This window comes from Limanda limanda, chromosome 12 (assembly GCF_963576545.1).
Source record: "Limanda limanda chromosome 12, fLimLim1.1, whole genome shotgun sequence".
NCBI classification, from domain to species: domain Eukaryota; kingdom Metazoa; phylum Chordata; class Actinopteri; order Pleuronectiformes; family Pleuronectidae; genus Limanda; species Limanda limanda.
Genome location: NC_083647.1, coordinates 22,083,048 through 22,102,961, shown reverse-complemented (window position 1 = coordinate 22,102,961; position 19,914 = coordinate 22,083,048). Strand labels below are relative to the sequence as shown.

At 43.8% G+C, this 19,914-nt stretch overlaps 2 protein-coding genes across 4 annotated transcripts; one reads left to right on the top strand and one right to left on the bottom strand.

Moving 5' to 3' along the window:
* The first annotated feature begins 859 nt into the window (after positions 1-859).
* atl1 (atlastin GTPase 1) lies at positions 860-9,845 on the top strand. 3 transcript variants are annotated; one of them, XM_061083224.1, is made up of 14 exons: positions 860-893; positions 2,698-2,948; positions 3,600-3,734; positions 4,442-4,546; positions 4,700-4,750; positions 5,255-5,311; positions 5,439-5,531; positions 5,672-5,810; positions 7,005-7,132; positions 7,271-7,327; positions 7,733-7,804; positions 7,884-8,315; positions 8,981-8,995; positions 9,738-9,845. In XM_061083224.1, the coding sequence occupies exons 1-14, from the start codon at positions 860-862 to the stop codon at positions 9,843-9,845; spliced, it is 1,677 nt and encodes a 558-aa protein (XP_060939207.1). The 3 variants fall into 3 exon arrangements, with proteins under 3 accessions (XP_060939207.1, XP_060939205.1, XP_060939206.1); XM_061083222.1 differs by having other exon boundaries at positions 860-899; XM_061083223.1 differs by lacking the exon at positions 8,981-8,995.
* Positions 9,846-12,135: 2,290 nt separating this feature from the next.
* sav1 (salvador family WW domain containing protein 1) lies at positions 12,136-19,522 on the bottom strand. The gene is made up of 5 exons (XM_061083225.1): positions 19,294-19,522; positions 17,385-17,954; positions 14,502-14,772; positions 14,234-14,389; positions 12,136-13,726 (listed from the first exon to the last, which is right to left on the bottom strand). The coding sequence occupies exons 1-5, from the start codon at positions 19,385-19,387 to the stop codon at positions 13,513-13,515; spliced, it is 1,305 nt and encodes a 434-aa protein (XP_060939208.1). The 5' UTR covers positions 19,388-19,522; the 3' UTR covers positions 12,136-13,512.
* Between the last annotated feature and the right edge of the window lie 392 nt (positions 19,523-19,914).

Sequence of the window (19,914 nt, the reverse complement as noted above, 5' to 3'; positions counted from 1 at the left end):
CACATTCTATTATTGGCTGTTGTTGTTGTATGGAACATTTGTTTATGATTAAAAATATTCATATTAAATGTCTATTTTTTGTTTATAATGAGCAGCTCTATTATCTTTGATGCATTTAAGCGTTCATAAATAAACACTTTCTATGCTGCTATTTTGTTTATTTGTTTATTTCAATAAACGAAGAACTGTTTTCTCACCAGTTATATGTAAATAGTTTTATGATTTACATATTAGGGAAAATGTTTTAGGAGATATCAACATCCTCAGTCCTCAGTGATCGTAGAAGTGTACAGTTTAAAATTAGTTAGATACATGCATTTTCTGCACCATTTTTTATTTCTCTTATTTTTACTTTTCTCGCTTTGCTGCTTTCTGTTATAAATTAAGATAGTCATATTTTTCATTATTAAACCATAATTTACGATTCTATACAAGAACGCGAACGCACCATACTTTCCATTCTCCGTGTAATAACCGCCATCTACCGACCAAAGCTGGGAGTGCATGTAAGATACTTTCCAAATGTGCAGAGGAAAATATCCTTGATTTCATCCAGAGGGGAAAACATGTAATATTTGCATTTTATTTTAAAACAACCAACAGCAAATCATACACAAATTTCCCCAGCATGCATTATTAACCTGCTCCTGCACAGTCACAATGACACAACAGACAACAGCGCCCCCTGGCTGCACATGTGACCCCTTGCAGGACAGTGGGGGGGGGGGAATAAAAAGCTCCATCATCCTGCGATAGGAGCGGTGGAGACAGGGCATCCTCCCCACACCCGACGCCCATGCCCACCGGCTGCAGGCTCGCTCGCTAACCGGACACACAGGAGGGATATTCAGCCACAGACATGGCGAAGCACCGTAAGGACAGAGACAGCTGGGGTGAGTGTACGTGCACCGTTATTCTATTTCTCTCTCCTTGACGCACAGAACCATTTTTTTCCTATCCAGGCGAGGCGATGAGCTGGAGGCAAACGCAGCCACTTGCATGTTTATCTCCCTCTTTGAATCCAGACGCTTGTTTTTTTCATCTCGACATCCCCAGGAAACCAATGTGTGCTTATTCGCATCCTGATTAAATCCAATATCCCTGGAGTGTCGCCCTGTGAAGCAGAAGAAAGCAGACATCTTTTTTTTTCATCTAATTTATTCATATTTAATGCCTGTTTCAGGAGAGGAGGTTTTTAATATATCAGGCCACAGAGAATGTCCTCCTGGGGTGGAGCAGGCGGCAAAAGGCCTGGAAATAACCTTCTCCTATCTGGGCGAGCCTCCTGTGAAGATCAGTCCTCTGAAGATCAGTCTTCACAGGAGGGGATTATGCAATAGTGCATCACTAAATAGCCTCTCATCAGCATCATCTGTGCCCTCATCCCCATCATCAGCATCACCCATGATGATCAGCAGCCTCCTGATTCTCTGTGGCTCTTTTTAATCCAGGCCTGCAAAGGGAGGGAGGGGAGGGTGGGGGGGGGGGGAGGTGTGTGAATGAGTGTTTCAGGGGCGAAGGAAGAGAAAAAAGAAGGGAGGAAACGCTGCTTTACCTGATCTGACCCACTTTACCCCGACTACCCTGCTCCTGACGTCTTGCCTGTGACCAGAGCAGCAGCAGGAGGAGCAGGATGAGGTCCACCAGTCGGGGGGGCGGGCGGGCGGGGGGGTGGATGCCAGGGCCCTGGGTGAGGCCTTCGCAGGAGTCGTGCAGTCTTCAGGAAAAAACATTGGGACGACTCCGGCTTTAAATAATTCACCCTGCACCCGTGCATTCACGTTGGAGCAGTCTCCCAAATCCTGGCCTCTCACTGTGGCTCTTCCAGAGACCAGCCTGTGTGGGAACAGCACCCTGGAGAAATCAGCCTCATGCACAGCTGCTGAGGATGAAGTGGGTGAAGGGTGTGAGGATTCTCTCTCTTCTGTGTGTGTGTGTGTGTGTAGAACTTAAACCCTCCAACCCAAGTTTCCTGTAGCGGAACCCGAGTGGGGATTTGGGATTTTGGAGCTGGACTCGTCCCACTCTCTGCATCGGGGGGGCCACGCAGCCTGCTCGCTCCACATGAGACAGCAGAGTGAGAGAATCACACTGAGTCACTGCCTGGAACGCTCCGGAAGAAGAAGAAAAAGAAGAAGAAGCACTGATTGCCCATGAGCTCATTGGATGCAAACAGATGGGATGAGACTCACAGAGCGATTCAGTTATTATTGTTATTATTAACAAGCTGGTTCGGGAGAAGCTATCGATCTGAGGGATGGAACAGGAAGGAACTAGAGTGGCCTTCAGTCCAGCACACATCCATCAGTCCTCTCAGGAAACCACATTAGAGGAAACTGGATCCGGGTTTTTGTTCAGATCTAAACCCAAATTGGACACATTCGTAGATTTCAGTCTAAAGTGCTAAAGACGCCTGATTTGAAATCTGCACCTTTTATCTGGATCTGCACCAGAATTTAATGAGTTCTTTCTTGTCCATTGTTGCATCTTTCCTGCAAGTTTCATAGAAATCTGTTGAGTAGTTTTTGTAAAAGAAATAATCAGGGGTGAAAACAACTTGCTGATATTCTATGTGAAAGAATATCAGCAGGGAAATGACTTATCATCAACACAACTCTATATCTACACAACCACAATTCGACAGGTTGTACGAACAGTATCTCTCTGACTCTCTCTCCCTCCTCGCTCGTCCCCCAGGGTCCCTCAGCGACAAACCCGTCTACGACTGGAGCTCGGAGGAGGAGGAGCCGGACGGACGAGCCCGGCCCATCCAGGTGCTGCTGGTGAAAGACGACCACACCTTCGAGCTGGACGAGGCGGCGCTGAGTCGCATCCTGCTGGCGGAGGAGGTCCGGGACCGGGACGTGGTCGCCATCTCTGTGGCCGGGGCGTTCCGCAAGGGCAAGTCCTTCCTCATGGACTTCATGCTGCGCTACATGTACAATCACGTGAGTGACCCGGGCTGACCTTTGGTTTGCTGCTGCTCGGTGTGCAGGTGTAGAGCTGAAGTTTGACCTCTGCATGTCGGAGCTTCACTTTCTTCTCAGACCATTATCTACTGTTTTATTTTCACGTAAAAGACCACGTTTATTTCTTTCTAACGGAAATTGAGTGGAGATTCCAGCTGATATCGCTCATAACTAGATATTTAAACAACCAAATTCAATCTGCTTAAATTGAGTTATTGTATAAGAACTTGGAAAGAAAGTGACAAGATGGAGTTTATACAGGATTTTAAACAAATAATGAATGAAAGAAAGAAAGGTTAAATAATAAGAGTTTACATAAGTTCTGTTATTTATAGATTGTGTCTTTACTTCCTCCCACTATTCACTGATGAAGCCGAAATTGGCCCTGATAATTTCCTTTGGAGCCTCAGTCTGTGCAGCAGCTGTGTCAGTCTAATTACAACCAAACTTATAGTCCAGTTGTATAAACTCTTATTGTTCACACTAGTTAATGCACAATACGTGTATATGTGTAACTCTTATATTCAGTATGTATGGTGAAGGTGTGATTATGATCCTATACACAGTCAGATCTTCAACATTTAATCAAAAACGCTACTTGATAAACTGACCCGGTGTCATTGTGCTCAGGCTTCGGACACTTGGCTCGGAGATGCAGACGAGCCCCTGACCGGCTTCTCCTGGCGGGGGGGCTCGGAGCGGGAGACCACCGGCATCCAGATCTGGAGCGAGGTCTTCCTGGTGGACAAGCCAGACGGAGGAAAGGTGAAGTGTGACTGCGTTTTCTGTTTCCTCTCGCTGGACAGAGTCGACCATGAGAATGCATTGTGACACATTGTGATGATAAACTTCTGCTTTTAAACCGTTTGTATAATACTTAACATTGAAGGAAGTAACTTTTGTTTTTAGACAAATCTCACCAACTTCTGTTTGTGATGGTGACCAATATCTATTTATCCTGAAGGAAGCAGGAGCCTGGACACTATTGGTTGTCAGCTTTAAATCTCAGTGTAATAATATTGTCTGTCAGAAACACAACTCGCATTCAGCTTCATGTCTTGAAGAACGATTTGGTCCATTGGTCTCATTAATGGTCCGAGGCACCTTTCACACCTGTTGTTATTTAGTTCAGACCAAAGTGAAAAGTCAGGAGGTTCGGACCAAACAAGATCAGTGTGAAAGAGCCCTGAGTTCTGCAATGGTTCGGTCCTTTCAAGATCTTTAATTAAAAACAAAAAGAACTAGCTCAGAGCTGAGAGGGGGCCCCTGAAAATGGTTGATTCCATTTGTCCTCGGCAACGGTTAACTTCAACGATTGGCTTTGTGCCCCCAAAGACCCTTGAAACGCTGCTGCCTGGAGTTCAGTCACTCCTTTAACAATCCACACACAGCTCATGTTACTCAGCAGAATGAGGCAGGAGACACGTGGCGTCCCCCCCCCCTCACACGTCTTCCTCTGTCTCGTCCCCCAGGTGGCTGTGCTGCTGATGGACACACAGGGGACGTTCGACAGCCAGTCAACGCTGAGGGATTCAGCCACCGTGTTCGCCCTGAGCACCATGATCAGCTCCATGCAGGTAGGACCACACACACATGTCTACTGTGACTGTAAACACTTTAAGGGTTAGTTTCTGGACCACTACAGCGATTTCATCAAATAGACGTATTATATTTTAAAACTTGCCTTTAAACGGATTTTAGGAAATAAAACTGTAAATGTTCCTTTTCAGGTTTACAACATCTCACAGAATGTACAAGAGGACGACCTCCAGCACTTACAGGTAACACCATCAACATCAATAAACATATTAATCAACATAATACTGAGAGCTCCAACACCAAGGTCAGGAGCTTTATACTGGGGCACAGTAAATAATAAACATATACATATATAGTGAAAAGCTGTGCCAGAATTCATGTGATTCCTCAGAAGCTCTTAAAGCAACACTATGTGACTTTTACTGAGCAGCAGCGGTGAATATTACCCATGATCCTCTGCTTCCTGAACCAGAAGAAGCAAATCGACCAAACTCTGTTCGGAATTCTTTATATTTTAAAGGTTTCCTGCTGAATATTGGAGATAAACTCTGGTTTTTAATGACTTCTGAGTCTTTTTAACTCATCTACAGTTCAGCTTCACTCTGATTCTGACGATTGAAGCTTTGACTCTCAGTCAGTTCTTCTCACAGGAGCTTTAATGATTTTAAATTATCTAAAAATGATTGTAGTCCTCCATCATTACATTTCACATTCTCACTGATTGGGTCTAATTTGCTTTATTTCAGCTCTTCACTGAGTACGGCAGATTAGCAATGGAGGAGACCTTCCTCAAACCGTTCCAGGTAACAGCTTCTTTGTGCTGCTGATTGAATTCAAATGTGTGTCAATGACATTGAAACATCATTATGGATATATATCATCAGCAGTCATATTATTATTCATAGTGACCTGATCCATTTTCTGTCTCAGTCCATGATTTTCCTTGTTCGAGACTGGAGTTTCCCGTACGAGTTTCCCTACGGACAGGAAGGAGGCATGCAGTTCCTCGAGAAGAGGCTGAAGGTCAGTCATCACTGATGTCACAGAGGTCAAAGGTCAATTCACGTTTCCTCTCGTGGCCTCAGTTTCAACGCTGCGTGTGTCAAAGAATCGCTGAGTCACGAGGTCGACTTGACGCGTGTGTTTGTGTTTTTGCGCCGCAGATCTCTGAGAACCAGCATGAAGAGCTGCAGAACGTACGTAAACACATCCACTCCTGCTTCACCAACATCTCCTGCTTCCTGATGCCCCACCCGGGCCTCAAGGTGGCCACCAACCCTCACTTTGATGGGAGAATTCAAGGTACATCCATCCATCTATCTATCTATCTATCTATCTATCTATCTATCTATCTATCTATCTATCTATCTATCTATCTATCTATCTATCTATCTATCTATCTATCTATCTATCTATCTATCTATCTATCTATCTATCTATCTATCTATCTATCTATCTATCTATCTATCTATCTATCTATCTATCTATCTATCTATCTATCTATCTATCTATCTATCTATCTATCTATTGCTAATTAAAAGTATAGAAGTATGAACATTTACCATTTACATCTATCTATCTATCTATCTATCTATCTATCTATCTATCTATCTATCTATCTATCTATCTATCTATCTATCTATCTATCTATCTATCTATCTATCTATCTATCTATCTATCTATCTATCTATCTATCTATCTATCTATCTATCTATCTATCTATCTATCTATCTATCCATCCATCCATCCATCCATCCATCCATCCATCCATCCATCCATCCATCCATCCATCCATCCATCCATCCATCTATCTATCTATCTATCTATCTATCTATCTATCTATCTATCTATCTATCTATCTATCTATCTATCTATCTATCTATCTATCTATCTATCTATCTATCTATCTATCTATCTATCTATTGCTAATTAAAAGTATAGAAGTATGAACATTTACCATTTACATCTATCTATCTATCTATCTATCTATCTATCTATCTATCTATCTATCTATCTATCTATCTATCTATCTATCTATCTATCTATCTATCTATCTATCTATCTATCTATCTATCTATCTATCTATCTATCTATCTATCTATCTATCTATCTATCTATCTATCTATCTATCTATCTATCTATTTATCTATCTATCTATCTATCTATCTATCTATCTATTTATCTATCCATCTATCTATCTATCCATCTATCTATCTATCTACCTTGTAGAGAAATTTGTTTTTTTGTGTCTGTGCCTGTTTCTGCTGCTGATCTTTCCTACTTAGTATTTCTTGGATCTTCCTCTTCCTCCTCCTCCTCCTCCTCCTCCTCCTCCTCCTCCTCCTCCTCCTCCTCCTCCTCCTCCTCCTCCTCCTCCTCCTCCTCCTCCTCCTCCTCCTCCTCCTCCTCTTCCCCTTCCTCTTCCTCTTCCTCTTCCTCTTCCTCATCCTCCTCCTCTTCCTCCTCCTCCTCCTCCTCCTCCTCCTCCTTGTCTAGAAATCGATGGTGAGTTCATCAACAACCTGAAGGTTCTGGTCCCCTGGCTCCTCAGTCCTACCAACATCGACGTGAAGGAGATAAACGGCAGCAAAATCACGTGCAGAGGCCTGCTGGAGTATTTCAAGGTCAGAGCGAAGGACCAAGCTCAAAGTCTTCTCTATGAAACATTAGAAACCACATAGGGTCTTTAGATCAGACATCTGCTGTTAAACACTGATAACTGACACTATCCTCTTCACTTTGGTCGTCACTGTTTATTTCAGGCCTACATCAAAATTTACCAAGGGGAGGAGCTGCCTCATCCAAAATCCATGCTGCAGGTAAAGTTTCCTTCTTACTGTTTCTAGATGTAGAGAATTGTGTTCGAGGTAGATTCTCAATATTTATCAACGTAACAGGCAAAAGATCATCAAGTGCATTTTCTTTAGTTATTTGTTCTAACTTCTTTAGTTTCTCACTTTGATTTGTCTCAACTCAATTTCCAGTTGCTTTTTTTTGTTGATGTCTTTTATTCAGAACCTTTTATTTTAATAGTTTCATTCTTAATTTGAACAGAATATATTCACTGTATATGTTCTCTGGATCATATTTAACCTCAGACCTGAATTGAACACACGTCCTGAGTGAACAGGAGCAGTCACTCTGTGTTTCTGTGTCATTTGAAATTTCTGCAGGATCAATAAAGTTTTGCTTCCCTGACACTCACTTCCTGTTCTTCCTCTCAGGCCACAGCAGAGGCCAATAATCTGGCAGCAGTCGCAGCCGCAAAGGATCTGTACAACAAGAAGATGGAGGGGGTGAGTGCAGAGGAACTTCTCTAAACCGACCTCCGGCTCTAGGATCCTTCCTCACCCGTCCCCTTGTCTCCGTCCTCAGGTGTGTGGCGGCGACCGACCCTTCCTGGCCCCCAGCGAGCTGCAGGCCCGGCACGGCGTCATCAGGGAGGAGGCTCTGCAGGTGTTCCGGGGCGTGAAGAAGATGGGCGGCGAGGAGTTCAGCCGGCGCTACCTGCAGCAGCTGGAGGGCGAGGTCGACGAGGTCTTCGTCCAGTACATCAAGCACAATGACTCCAAGAACATTTTCCACGCCGCCCGCACGCCCGCCACCCTGTTCGTGGTCATCTTTGTCATGTACGTGGCCGCGGGCATCACGGGCTTTGTGGGCGTGGACGTCATCGCCAGCTTGTGCAACATGATCCTGGGTCTGGCGCTGATCACCCTCTGCACCTGGGCCTACATCCGCTACACCGGGGAGTACCGGGAACTGGGAGCCGTCATCGACCAGGTGGCTGGTGCACTGTGGGACCAGGTACGTCAACACACTCAGGACATCAACAGCAGATCTGAATCAATACTCACCAAGATCAGTCTTTACTATTGATTTAAATACTGATTCTTAACTGTGCAGTTTCCTGTTTGTAGTTCAGTCAGGGTCAGAGTTTCAGTTCTTACACTGAAACCAGACATATCAACGATTATTTTCATTATTGATGACTCATATTTCCCCACAGAATTTGAGAAAACATAGAAAAATACTCCAAAGCAAGTTTTCCTCTTTGGTTTGCTTGTTTTGATCCAAACAACAAAGCAAAACCCCAAACCATTGTGGTTACCATTGTGAAAATATTCACATTGGAGAAGCATAACCCAGTGAATCTGTGGCATTTTCTGAAAATATGACTTAAATATTATTTTTATTTAATGATAGCTGACTAATCGAATAATTTACTAAGACGGGAAACAGTGAAATTGAAACACTGCCCACTTTCCATTCACCTCTATCTGTAATTTAGGTGCTACAGTCTCTTTAAACCACTAGGTGGCATCTATCTCCTTATAATCAGTGGCAGAGACTCTATTCAAGCTCCATCACACCACCAATCAACAAGCTTGTATGTGTTATATTATAAATGAATATATATATGCATTTACGTGCTCACATTATATGTTATTTTCTTTTTAATGCCTCTGCAGGGGAGCACAAATGAGGTAAGTGTCCAAGTCATATTAAGAATATTTATAGTACAAAGGATACTTTCACTTAACTTTTATAAAAACAATAAACTTTGGATGCAAAAACATGATTGAATAAATAAATCTCTATATGGGACTTTATTGCAGTTCCTTGACACAATTATCAAAGCCTGGATTATTAACTTGGATAATTGTGCTACTGCCCCATGAATCCAGGCGTTTTGCACTATTGAAATAAATGATATAATAATATGAAAATGTTTTTAAGGTGGCTCCTGCTTTGTTTCTTGAACTTGAGGTCGTCCCTCAATGAGACACAGGACCTCAGTGAAAGTGAAGTTAGTTTTGAGACCTTCATCAGAACTGTGTCATGTTTGTAAACTTATTTATCTGGGATCATATTCTCTACCACAGACAAACTCCATTGTTCTCCTAATGTCCAGCCAACGTGTTCTAGTTATCACAACATCTGGATCAATAAGGATAATCAGTTAAAAAATTGTTGTCAATGAAAACTGCTTAAGAAGCGATAGCAGGAAGTAAAACCTGCAGACACTAGTACTCAGAGATGCATATTTTATTTAGATCACTTTAGAAAACCAAGCTGCAGCCTTGGAACAACTGTAGATGTTGCCTACAGATGTGGGAGAGATGAGAGAGGTGGGGGGTGTAACAGGGGTTGAAGCCAGTAGCAGATGAATCTACAGTCTTGTTGGATCTTCTTCCTGTAACCACTGTGTCCGTCTCCGCTCCGCAGGCCCTCTACAAGCTGTATAATGTTGCGGCCAATCACAGACACCTGTACCACCACGCCTTCCCGGGGCCGCAGGTGGACGAGGACGAGCAGGAAGGGAAGAGGGACTGATAAGAGACACAGCAGGGACTTCCTGGTGATGGACAGGGGACGAGGAGGAAGAGGAGGAGGAGGAGGAGGAGGAAGAGGAACATCCTCACCCATCAGGCACTCTTTTATTCTGATATTGGGGAATGTCACCAATACACTCACTACTTTAAACCCTAATAACGGACTGTATGAGACATGAATCATTGCATCTCACTTTTTTCTGTCTGTGAAAACACGTTGTACAGAATCTGTCCGAGGAGAGAATGTGATTCACCCGACCTCCGCTCAGCTGTTCATTTCATATCGGACCAGTTTTTCGCTTTCATCCCCCGTGAAATCCTCGTTTGTGACGGTCGTTCTGTTCTTTGAAGTTTAGTGACGTTTATAAGAAAATAATATATGAAAGCCAAAATAGTTTCTGTACGTTGACTAACACAGTGGATCATCAGCATGGTGATTGGTTCACGTCCCACATCTCCGAGCTCTAAAACCAGGAATTCTTTATATGAAATGTTTCGTTTTAATGGTTGTAACAAAGTGATATTGTGCCATAACATGTAAAAAAGAAAGGATTTCACGCCTCCTGCAGCCTGTTTACATGCAGTCACCTGCGTGAAATGGCACATGTATTAGTTGTTTGTTTTAAGCTTTGGAGGTTGGTGTAGCTTTTTGAGTTCTGGATCAGGGAGTGCAGCTTTGTGTCGGCTTTTAAAGTTTACACGACACGAGCCGACACCATCTCTCACTTTCTGGTCCGCTTGCAGTTTTTGCAGTCACCCAGCGTCCCACCGGGCCTTGTCACGAGCGCTCGGCCTCCGAGGTCGCAGGGAAACAGTGCGTTCGCTTCCCATTGTGATGCAGAGGTGGTGGGTGGGACCATTGTTGTGTTTTCTCACTGAATGTTCGAGCAAATCCGAGGAATGTAGCCTCCCCGTGGCCACCGAGGAATCAAAGCGAGATGCTGGAGGCGGGGCCACGGGCCTGCTCCGAGGGAAGGATCCTCATTCCTCGTCGCTTTCATCATCCTCACACACTTAAGTTGAATCATCTGTGAAAGAAGAAGAAAAAGAAAAAGAAACCGCTGCATGGTGAAAGAGGCCCCGGCTCTTTGTGTAGTCCACAGCAGCTTGCATTTGTAAACAAAAGGCTTGTGTCTGTGACAGCACTTTTTGGTGTTTGAATACTTCGGCTTCGTAGACTGTTACTGTACATTTGTATAATTGTGGTCATTGTTTCTAGCTCATTGAATAACCCCCCCGAACGGCAGCAGTGTAAACACGTCATGTTCAGCTGCAGAACTGGAACGGTTTCTTCTCTTCCACCCAGAGAACAGGAACACTGTCATGCGTATTTAGCGAGTTTATACTGAGGTCTGACCTCAAGGGTTGAGGATTTAAAGGCTCTGCAGCACGGTGGCTTCTCCCGTCTTCCACAGCGTATAATCAACATGAGTGAGGCCTTCACACGAGGAACCATCGCAGTCCGCTTTAAGATCCCTGAGGTTTTTAAAACCCCGTTTCTTCATGACTTCACTGGAGTGATCGTGTCCATTCGTGTCAGAAACAGTAGCTTTTGTTTACAGTTGTGTTGCGTTTACGTTAATTGGAGATTTTTGTCTGTCAGGAAAAAAAAAGAACCCCCAACAACTTTTTTCTTGGATTTGTAAGAATTCGTTCCTCAAACTGCCCTCATCCACGTTCACAGCCACCGAAGTGAAAGGTGAAAGGAGAGCGACCTCTTCCAGGTGGACACGGCTTCATGTACTGCAAACGTTTCAGTTACAAAGACATAATAATAAAGTTGGACCAAATTAATGAAAACTAGCCTCGAGTAATATTTTGAACGATTCCACGTAGACACACTTGAATAAATAAAGATACTGTTTGATGTACTATGTGGTTTTTACTTAAGCCTGATATACAAAATACTTGGATAGATACATAGAACATTCCTCTAGGTTTCCTTATTTACACCTACAATAACAGTTTTGGGCTATTTGAGCTGTGAACACATCACTGATGTATAATCACCTTTAAAACATCCAACAGACACAAGTTACTTTTCTTTGAATTACTAATCCAAGGCCAACATTCACTCTTTAAACTCCAGCTTTGCTCTCAACCATCTCTTGAAGGGAAGAGCTCAGAGGGTTTGTTTGTGTTTCCTCTGGTAAAACAAGATTCCTGCAGAGAGTTGCAGACTCCTTAAAGGCGAGAGGAGCTGCAGATTCTACAGGTGACTTTACATTTCAAACTCAAATCCATTTGCTGGTTTCATGTTAAAGTAAACAGGCAACAAGAGGCAACAACTGTGAAGTCAGACGTGTTTTTCTTCACTGCAGACTTTATTGCTTTTGTCCTGTATTTGTAACAACATGAGATATGTACAAACTGCTGTTGACACCATTCTGAAAAGAAGTGATCGAGACTTTGCGTTTTAGAGAAGCCAAAAGGTTCTTTATAAACTTATTCCACTGTAACTGTAACACACGTCTTTTTTAGGAAATTCAGAAGTGTATGGAAATGCAGAAATTCTCATACAAATGTACTATTACTTAATATTCAAAATAGAACCAAACCCCTGGTTTATAAATTAGAGTCGTAACTTTTTAACACATAAACACGGACTCCTGTCTTCTCTAGACAAGACCTCAGATTAAAGGACACTTCTGAATATCTTAAAAAATGTTTAATTTATTGTTAACCAATAGAATAATCTTCCAAGAACCTGCGCTTCACAAGAGAGACGTGTCAGTCCGTGAAATATAAGGCATCACCGAGGCGAGAAATATCTAGAAAGAAATTGAATTGCACTTGTTTGGCAAACTTTGAGTCTTCTGTAGTGTTTTAAAAACGTTCCAGTAGCTTATTTACGTTTCATTGTACACAAACACAAGAATATTCCTGACTTACAGTAATGCCAAAGAGCCAAGAGAAGCTCCACCCACTGCATCCGATGTGATGCTCCATCCGTCAAAAGGTCTTTCAGCAAAGACGCGTTTCATATCAAAACTTAAATATCTGTTCAGAGTTTTGGTGGATTGTCTCGTAAAGCAAACAGTTTGTCATAAAATAAGAAAAAATGCACACTTTTTGTGTAGTGTAAAAAGACCGTGGCTTCAGTTTTTATGAGAGTAACAAAGCAAAAGGAAAAATAGCCATGAAGTATTTCGTATGGGAACAAATTAGAAGAAGCTGCCGGTCGTTTTCTCCCAGAGGAAAAAATGACGTAGGAGCTGGTGGATACACGATATGAGCAGACATTGTAAAAAATGCTGCGTTTTATTCGTAAAAAAAGAAAGAAAGAAAAGAAGGCACAATCTCAGGGTGTTTTTCAACAACGGGTTTTTCAGTCTCTGTTCTCCTCAGTCTTTAAAACTCAAATCCAAACAGCAACTCGGTTCTCGGGGCAGTCTCCCCAGATGTAGCACATTATACGTCTTTTTTTCTTCTTCTTCATCGGAGTGTTTTTCAATCCCAGGATCATTCCCGAATCCTGTCACAATCCTGTCGTGCGTCTCAACTTCCTGGCTGATATATTTGGATCAAGCGAAGGCACAGATGTGTTTGGTAAAGAGGCAATTAAGAGTCAATCAGGATTTCAAAGAGAAACCCTGACCGCTCCCGAGCTGTGGCGACCACAGAGGGGCGTGTCGCGGTGCGGCATCCTGAGTGCACACACACACACATCACATGTTCCCCATGAAGTTCTTGTTGGGCTGCTGGGCGTACCACTGCTGCCGCTGCTTGCGGGCCTCCACCTCGGACAGCAGCGCCTGGCGGTACGCCTCGTAGGACTTGACGATGTGCTCCAGCTCCTTCATGAAGAGCAGCTTCAACATGCCCTGATACGTGTCCAGGTCGGCCAGCTGGAACAGCTCCCACTTCAAGATGTGGTCGTACCTGAGGAGAGAGACCGGGGGTGAATTATCTGTAAACTGAAGTTTCTGTTATAGATCGGCACCGTAGACCTGCTCCCTGACTGTACATCTGTCTGTATGTGGCTGGCTCATCTCTAGAGCCGTTCATCTCCCCGGCTTCACACCTGACATGTGTCTTGTTAAAGGCCTTCACTGAACTTTGAACGAACAGGTGACCGGCTCTCTGTGCAGCTTTAGGTCTGGATTTGGTGCGTCTCCATCATCACCACAGGCCAAACAAACAGCCCAATCCAAACAGGCGGGTTTAGAACAACCAGCAGTGATAGAAGACAGGACAGGTCCCTAAAAGTGACGCCCTAGTGGCTGGCTGCAGTATAAGTCATAAACCCTGCCTCCTCCATGTTAGCGGGTGGGACATTCCTTTATATTTTAATACCAAGAAGTCAAGACTTTCTATGTAAAACCCATCCACTCATGCGTTTCACACTGGAAGTTTTCTGTGTGGGTGTGTGATATGTGAGGTACTCACTTTAGTGGTGCACGGGCGTACACCTGCAGCCAGTCTGGAATCTCAGCGGTGTGGTACGGGTTAGCTGGCACCAGCACCGGCTGGTTCCTGTCTACCGGACGTGGCTGATAGACCACAGGAGGTGGAAGTGGGGGGGGTTGATCATAGCGAGGGACGCTGGAAGACACAAGATTTAACCGTCACGCAAGTAGCTTTATTATGTTGTGTAAACTTACACCAGTAAGGACATTTTCAAGTGAATTGTCCCTCAAATAGTATGAAAAGTTACCTCGGAGCACAGGGATGGCGATACTGTGCCCTCTTGTTGATGTGATCCACGTAGTAGGTCCCGAACTCGGCCGACTCCACCTTCTCCCAGCCCGGAGGGAGCCCCTCCCTCTCCAGAGGGTGGCTCCAGTGTGTAGTGTTGGTGTTGTGGTCGATGTAGTACTTCCTGCCGCGGATGGTCCAGTCGACGGTCCAGCCGGGCGGAAGTGGGAGGTCGTCTCCCGTCAGATTGGAGAGGTTCCCCAGGGATTTGGCCTGTATTCGACCTATGCCTGAGGAAACAAACATTTCTTTTTTAGAACCGAAGAGAGAGCGAGAGAGAGGGAGCGAAGTCTGAACAAACACACGGCCGAGCAGCTGCCCGCTAACTGGGCCTCAGGGACCGAAGAACTATGTTTCAAAAATATCTGAAAGTACAGCATGTGTGGGAAAATGACATTTACAGCGGAGGAATGTACAGTTTTCAGAAAGTTCCCTCTGATGTGGCAACTGTACATAGAGCAGGATAAGAGAGGAATGCAATGAATCACTACTTAAAGCATGACTGATGGCGTTTTAAGCAGTGCAGTGATTGTGAACGGGTCCTAATCCCTTTGACTCTCGGGCTGTTGTGACGGAGCATCTTATTCTGAGCGGCGTCGTTTAATGAATGGTAGGAAATGGGAGTGTTGCTGCTTTTGGACAGGAAGGCCGAGATCCCTGCATGGACAGACACACACACACACACACACACACACACAAACACACACAGGGGCTTTCACTGGAAGAGAACAAACCACTTAACTCCCCAACACCCTAACATAATGTCAGCGAGGAATGTTGAACAAACAGCTGTGAGGACGAGTTAGACCGAGTGAGAAATGTTGTGACTGAAAATATTTTTAAAAACGCCTGCAGGGACTCAGAAACGACTGAAACGCTGGAGAATGTGCGAGGAATGAAGCGTCTCAGCAAAATGGCCGCTACAATCTGATAAATTCTGCACAGGAGTGACAGCAGCAGAGCCGGAGCTCTTTGCCAGCTGCTGAGTGAAGAGACGGAATGTGAGCGCGCTCTTCAGAAATGCACTCCTCCTCCTCCTCCTCATCATCATCATAATCATCATCTCTGCCCTTTTCTCCAGAAAAATGGCAGCTCGCCATACTCAACGAACGCCTGAGAGGAGTTTCACTGCATAAAGTCAGGAGTTGTCACGATGTTAAAGCCGTTTACTGGTCTACAAATTTTTCTGGGTTTGCAATTCAGATATGAAGAACGAAGCAGGAGTCAGACCCGTTGACTTCAGCAGGATAATGTCCAGAAGGTTCAGGTGTCTGGTGGCAGAACATGACGTGTAAATTCAGCTGCTGAAGTCACATGTTTTTGTTGACAGCACACTGGCCTCGGCCGTTATCACCAAAAGCTCTCCAATCTCGTTGTTGACATCTTCTTTGGCGACTTCTGCGTGTTTTGCTCCTCTTTCTCATCCTGAATTATCCGTACTCTCTTGAGGTTTAGTTCAGTTGTGCGTCCAACGTGTGTTAGAAACGTCATCAACACACCCACCGACTCACTTCTCTGGATATCCTCCTGTTGAACTCTCACTTGAGCTCACTCTGTAATTTACCAGGGGGCAGGAACAGTTCTGGAAAACGTCTGGAGCAACTTACTGGGACATTATGGTTAGTTCAGCAGTTAGTTCAGTTCAGTAGATGTCCAAAAGCAGATTCAGTCATTGATCAACAAACACATGAATTATTAACAAAGATCTGGAAAAAGACTGTTTGTAAATGTTGTCTTTTTCTAAGAAAACTGTTGTATTATGGGTTATAACAGCAAACAGGGATTTTTCTGAAAACAGCTCAGAAGTGCATCTGTAAAAAGGAGAAAATAGATGTAAAAGTCCAAATTAGCTGCTAATCAGATTATTGTCAAGTACAATAATCAAAAAGAGAACAACATTTGTATAATGCAGCTCTTAACCATATTATTACATTGATTATAAGCATGTAATATATAAATAAAAAATAAAATGGAAAGCAGACTCCTATTTCCTGTAATTCCCTTACAAATGTTTACCAAAGGAAGAATCAGCTGATGGGTGGTTGATGACTCCTCCTGCTAACAACTCATTAGTCTTACGTCTGAAATGTCGCTCTACAGGGATCAGCTCTACAGAAACCGATGATTCATAGAAACCAGCAGGTTGAGGCTGAGACATTGAACTGGAGGCGGTCGACAAATTACTAGTTTGCCGGCAGAAAGATTCGGCAAACAGCGAGGTGAAATATGCAGAGCCCCTAATGCGTGTTTAGCTTCGCTCCAAACAAGGCAGCATATGTGATAGTCAGACATAAAACCAAATCACATAGTCAGCCACAAAATAAAAGGTTCACGGTCATTTGAAGAGGGGGGGGGGGGTGGAAAATTCCAGCGAACCCCCAAAAACATTCAATCTCATGGAAATTACACACTGACGTCACACTGATGTTTACAATGCGGAACACTAGGAGGAAAAAAAAAGTTTAATTCCTCAGGGAGACGGAGATAAAATGTCTCTTTTGAGCTGCACACTGACCACCACCAGTCTGCATTCCTCTCAGAGACGTGTGGTCCACAACCCATGCACAAGACTTTCTCATTCCATAAGACCAATCACACAGTAAGTTCAACTGGATCCGAGAGTTTTCTCAGTAAGAAAAGTCTGAAAAGTTGCTGGTGAGATGTGATTTCCCTTCAAATAAAACAGTTCTGTGTTCCTATACCACAGAATTTGATAGAAAAGCATGCGTGCAGTTCCAAAAATACAATTCATGACCTTTCTTACTTCCCTGTCACTGCTTATTGTTGGTTTTTCTCCGGAGAAAAACAGTAAAAAAAGAGAGAAGCATAACTCAGTGTTTACCTGAAGGGGGTCTGCTGGGAGCTGGGGGGGTGTGCTGTCGGGGAACTCTTTGGAAGTTGTGTTCATTGTGCTCATAGTATCTATAGTCCTCAGGGAAGCGATCTGGGATCATCATGGGCTGACGCTGCTGCTGTTGTTGTTGCTGCTGCTGCTGTTGTTGTTGTTGTTGCTGTTGCTGCTGCTGTTGTTGCTGTTGTTGTTGTTGGTGCTGTTGCTGCTGCTGCTGCTGGCTGTCATAGTAAGGTTCAGACGGGTAATAATAGCGGCCAGCGTCTCCATTCTCCGACATGGGGCTCACGTCTGTGAGGAACGACTGTGAGGAACCTCCGTACTCGTGGGGGAGGTCCCCCAGGCTGCGAGGCAGGTACGGGGGGGCCGACATGCGGTGGCTCTCCCGGCGGGCCACCTCGTGCGCCGGCCGCTGCACGGGGGTGCGGAGGAAGCTCTTGTTGCGGGACACCACGGGCTCCCGGCTGGGGAGAGGGTATGAGGAGGGCCCCATCTCTGGCAGAGGGACCTCGGTGCGTCTGGGAATCGTGGGTCCATGGCGGATGAACGAGGGCATCAGATCTGAAAACACATAAACAAATCAACTGTCAGTATTTGTCAACACAGTGGTAATGCAAATGGGCAGTGGAGGAATCAAACCAAGTACACGTCCTCAGGTTAGTGGTAAATTATATGTATTTATAGCGATTTTCTAGTCTTGATGTAAAGTATTTTACAGTACAGATTACACTTTAGCACACAGATGGGGGAGATGGAACCAACAACCTTCTGGTGCTTGTACCTTTCTTGAGTATTTACTATATTCTACTACATTTCAGGGCAAAACACAGTATTTATCAACACAGTGGTAATGCAAATGGGAAGTGGAGGAATCAAACCAAGAACACATACCCAAGTTATTGGTAAAATGTCCGTATTTATAGCGGTTTTCTAGCATTGATGTAAAGTACTTTATAGTACAGATTACACAGAGTACAGTTCAATGCTGGCACAGCTTGTGTTTCAGAGTCTTGTCCAAGGACACTTCGGCACACAGATGGGGGGGATTGAACCCACAACCTTCTGGTGCTTGTACCTTTCTTGAGTATTTACTTTATTCTACTACATTTCAGAGCAAAACACTGTATTTATTTTAACTTACCAGCCAACAGAGCTGCAGCTACACCCATATAAATATTTAAAATACACAGAAAAGGATGATATGGCTGAAATAGATTAAATTGAAACAACAATAGTATATTACTACTTGTACTGAAATGTATCAGTGACACAACAATATAATCCATTTCTTCAAGGACATAGGACTCCTGTCTGATAGTACACTTTACTTTTAAAGCACAAGTTTATAATACTTTCCCTCGGGTACTACAAGTTAATGAGGATGAATATGAATACATGATATAAAGCAAATTGCTTGTGGGTTAAAATACCAGTTTATTTAAAGGAGCCCAGTTTAAACAGCCCAGCCCAGATGACAACACTCATTCAATGTCTCCTTAAAGACCAGTGTGAGCTAACTAGCTAACAACCCAGACGTGTTATTATTACTTAACAGATATAAAAAGACTGAATACATGTTACTCATATAGTTTCTGTAGTGCTTGTACTCGTAGTTTAATACTTTGTACCGTTATCTCCCAACTTTAGCTCCTGCAAGCTGATGTCAGTAAAGCCACCAGTTGATCGGTTAGCTTAGCATGCAGCTAGCTAGCAGGTTAGCGACTTTAAAACGTTTAAAAACAGTTTAGAATTTAAACAGTTGGTTTATAAACATATGAGTGAACAAAGTGACGTTTCCAGATGTTTAACGTCGCTGTTGTTTCAGCCACTTTTCGCCGTTGAGCTAACTTTTCGCAGCAGGGCAGGCTAGCCGATGCTAAGCTAGCTGCAGCTAACTTACTTCTGAGCAGCGGCGACGTTTCCTTCTTCACATACTTCCCGTGGACCTCGGCCGGTTTGGACGCTTCGTTTTTGCTTTTCTTTCTCGATAGCATCACTCACTCGCTCGGAGGGACGTCAACAACAACAAGGCGTTGCGGGGCTGTCATGGCTCGGTGCTGGGTGTGTGGGACCGTGGCGTCCGCTCGGCTCAGCCCGGAGAGTCGACATGTTTTCAGCCTCGGTGTCACTCAGCCTCCGCCGCTCTGTCAGGGCGGTCCCCCTGCTTTACGGGCCCGCGCGGTTACACAGGGCTTTACGGTAACGAGCGGGTGTCACAATAAAAGCAGCAGTCCTGTAAACGTTCTGTGAATTAGTGATTAATGCTCTGCAACATTAAGAAAACACACAAAATAGGTAATATATATAGATACATATGTTCACAATAAGACAAAAACATGCAGAATAATACATTATATGATAAATTGGTTAGGTAAAGAGCAAATTAAATACAATTCAAAGGTCTTGAACTAGTATCAGACTTTGATTAATTTCAAGTTACAGTTGTGGGACTTCCAAGTTGAAATATATTTAAATTAATGCAGTTTAATGTATGTGTAACACTGTTTAAAAAACATACTTC

What these genes read in the sequence shown, in the direction of transcription:
- atl1 (XM_061083222.1), top strand. Translation starts at nt 860, where the DNA reads ATGGCGAAGCACCGTAAGGACAGAGACAGCTGGGGTGAGT. An exon ending in CAGAGACAGCTGGGGTGAGT is followed by an intron (nt 900 to 2,697) that starts GTACGTGCACCG and finishes CTCGTCCCCCAG; the next exon opens with GGTCCCTCAGCGACAAACCC. An exon ending in ACAACAAGAAGATGGAGGGG is followed by an intron (nt 7,805 to 7,883) that starts GTGAGTGCAGAG and finishes CTCCGTCCTCAG; the next exon opens with GTGTGTGGCGGCGACCGACC.
- sav1 (XM_061083225.1), bottom strand. Translation starts at nt 19,387, where the DNA reads ATGCTATCGAGAAAGAAAAGCAAAAACGAAGCGTCCAAACCGGCCGAG. An exon ending in AACGTCGCCGCTGCTCAGAA is followed by an intron (nt 17,955 to 19,293) that starts GTAAGTTAGCTG and finishes ATGTGTTTTCAG; the next exon opens with ATCTGATGCCCTCGTTCATC. An exon ending in TACGCCCGTGCACCACTAAA is followed by an intron (nt 13,727 to 14,233) that starts GTGAGTACCTCA and finishes CTCTCTCCTCAG; the next exon opens with GTACGACCACATCTTGAAGT.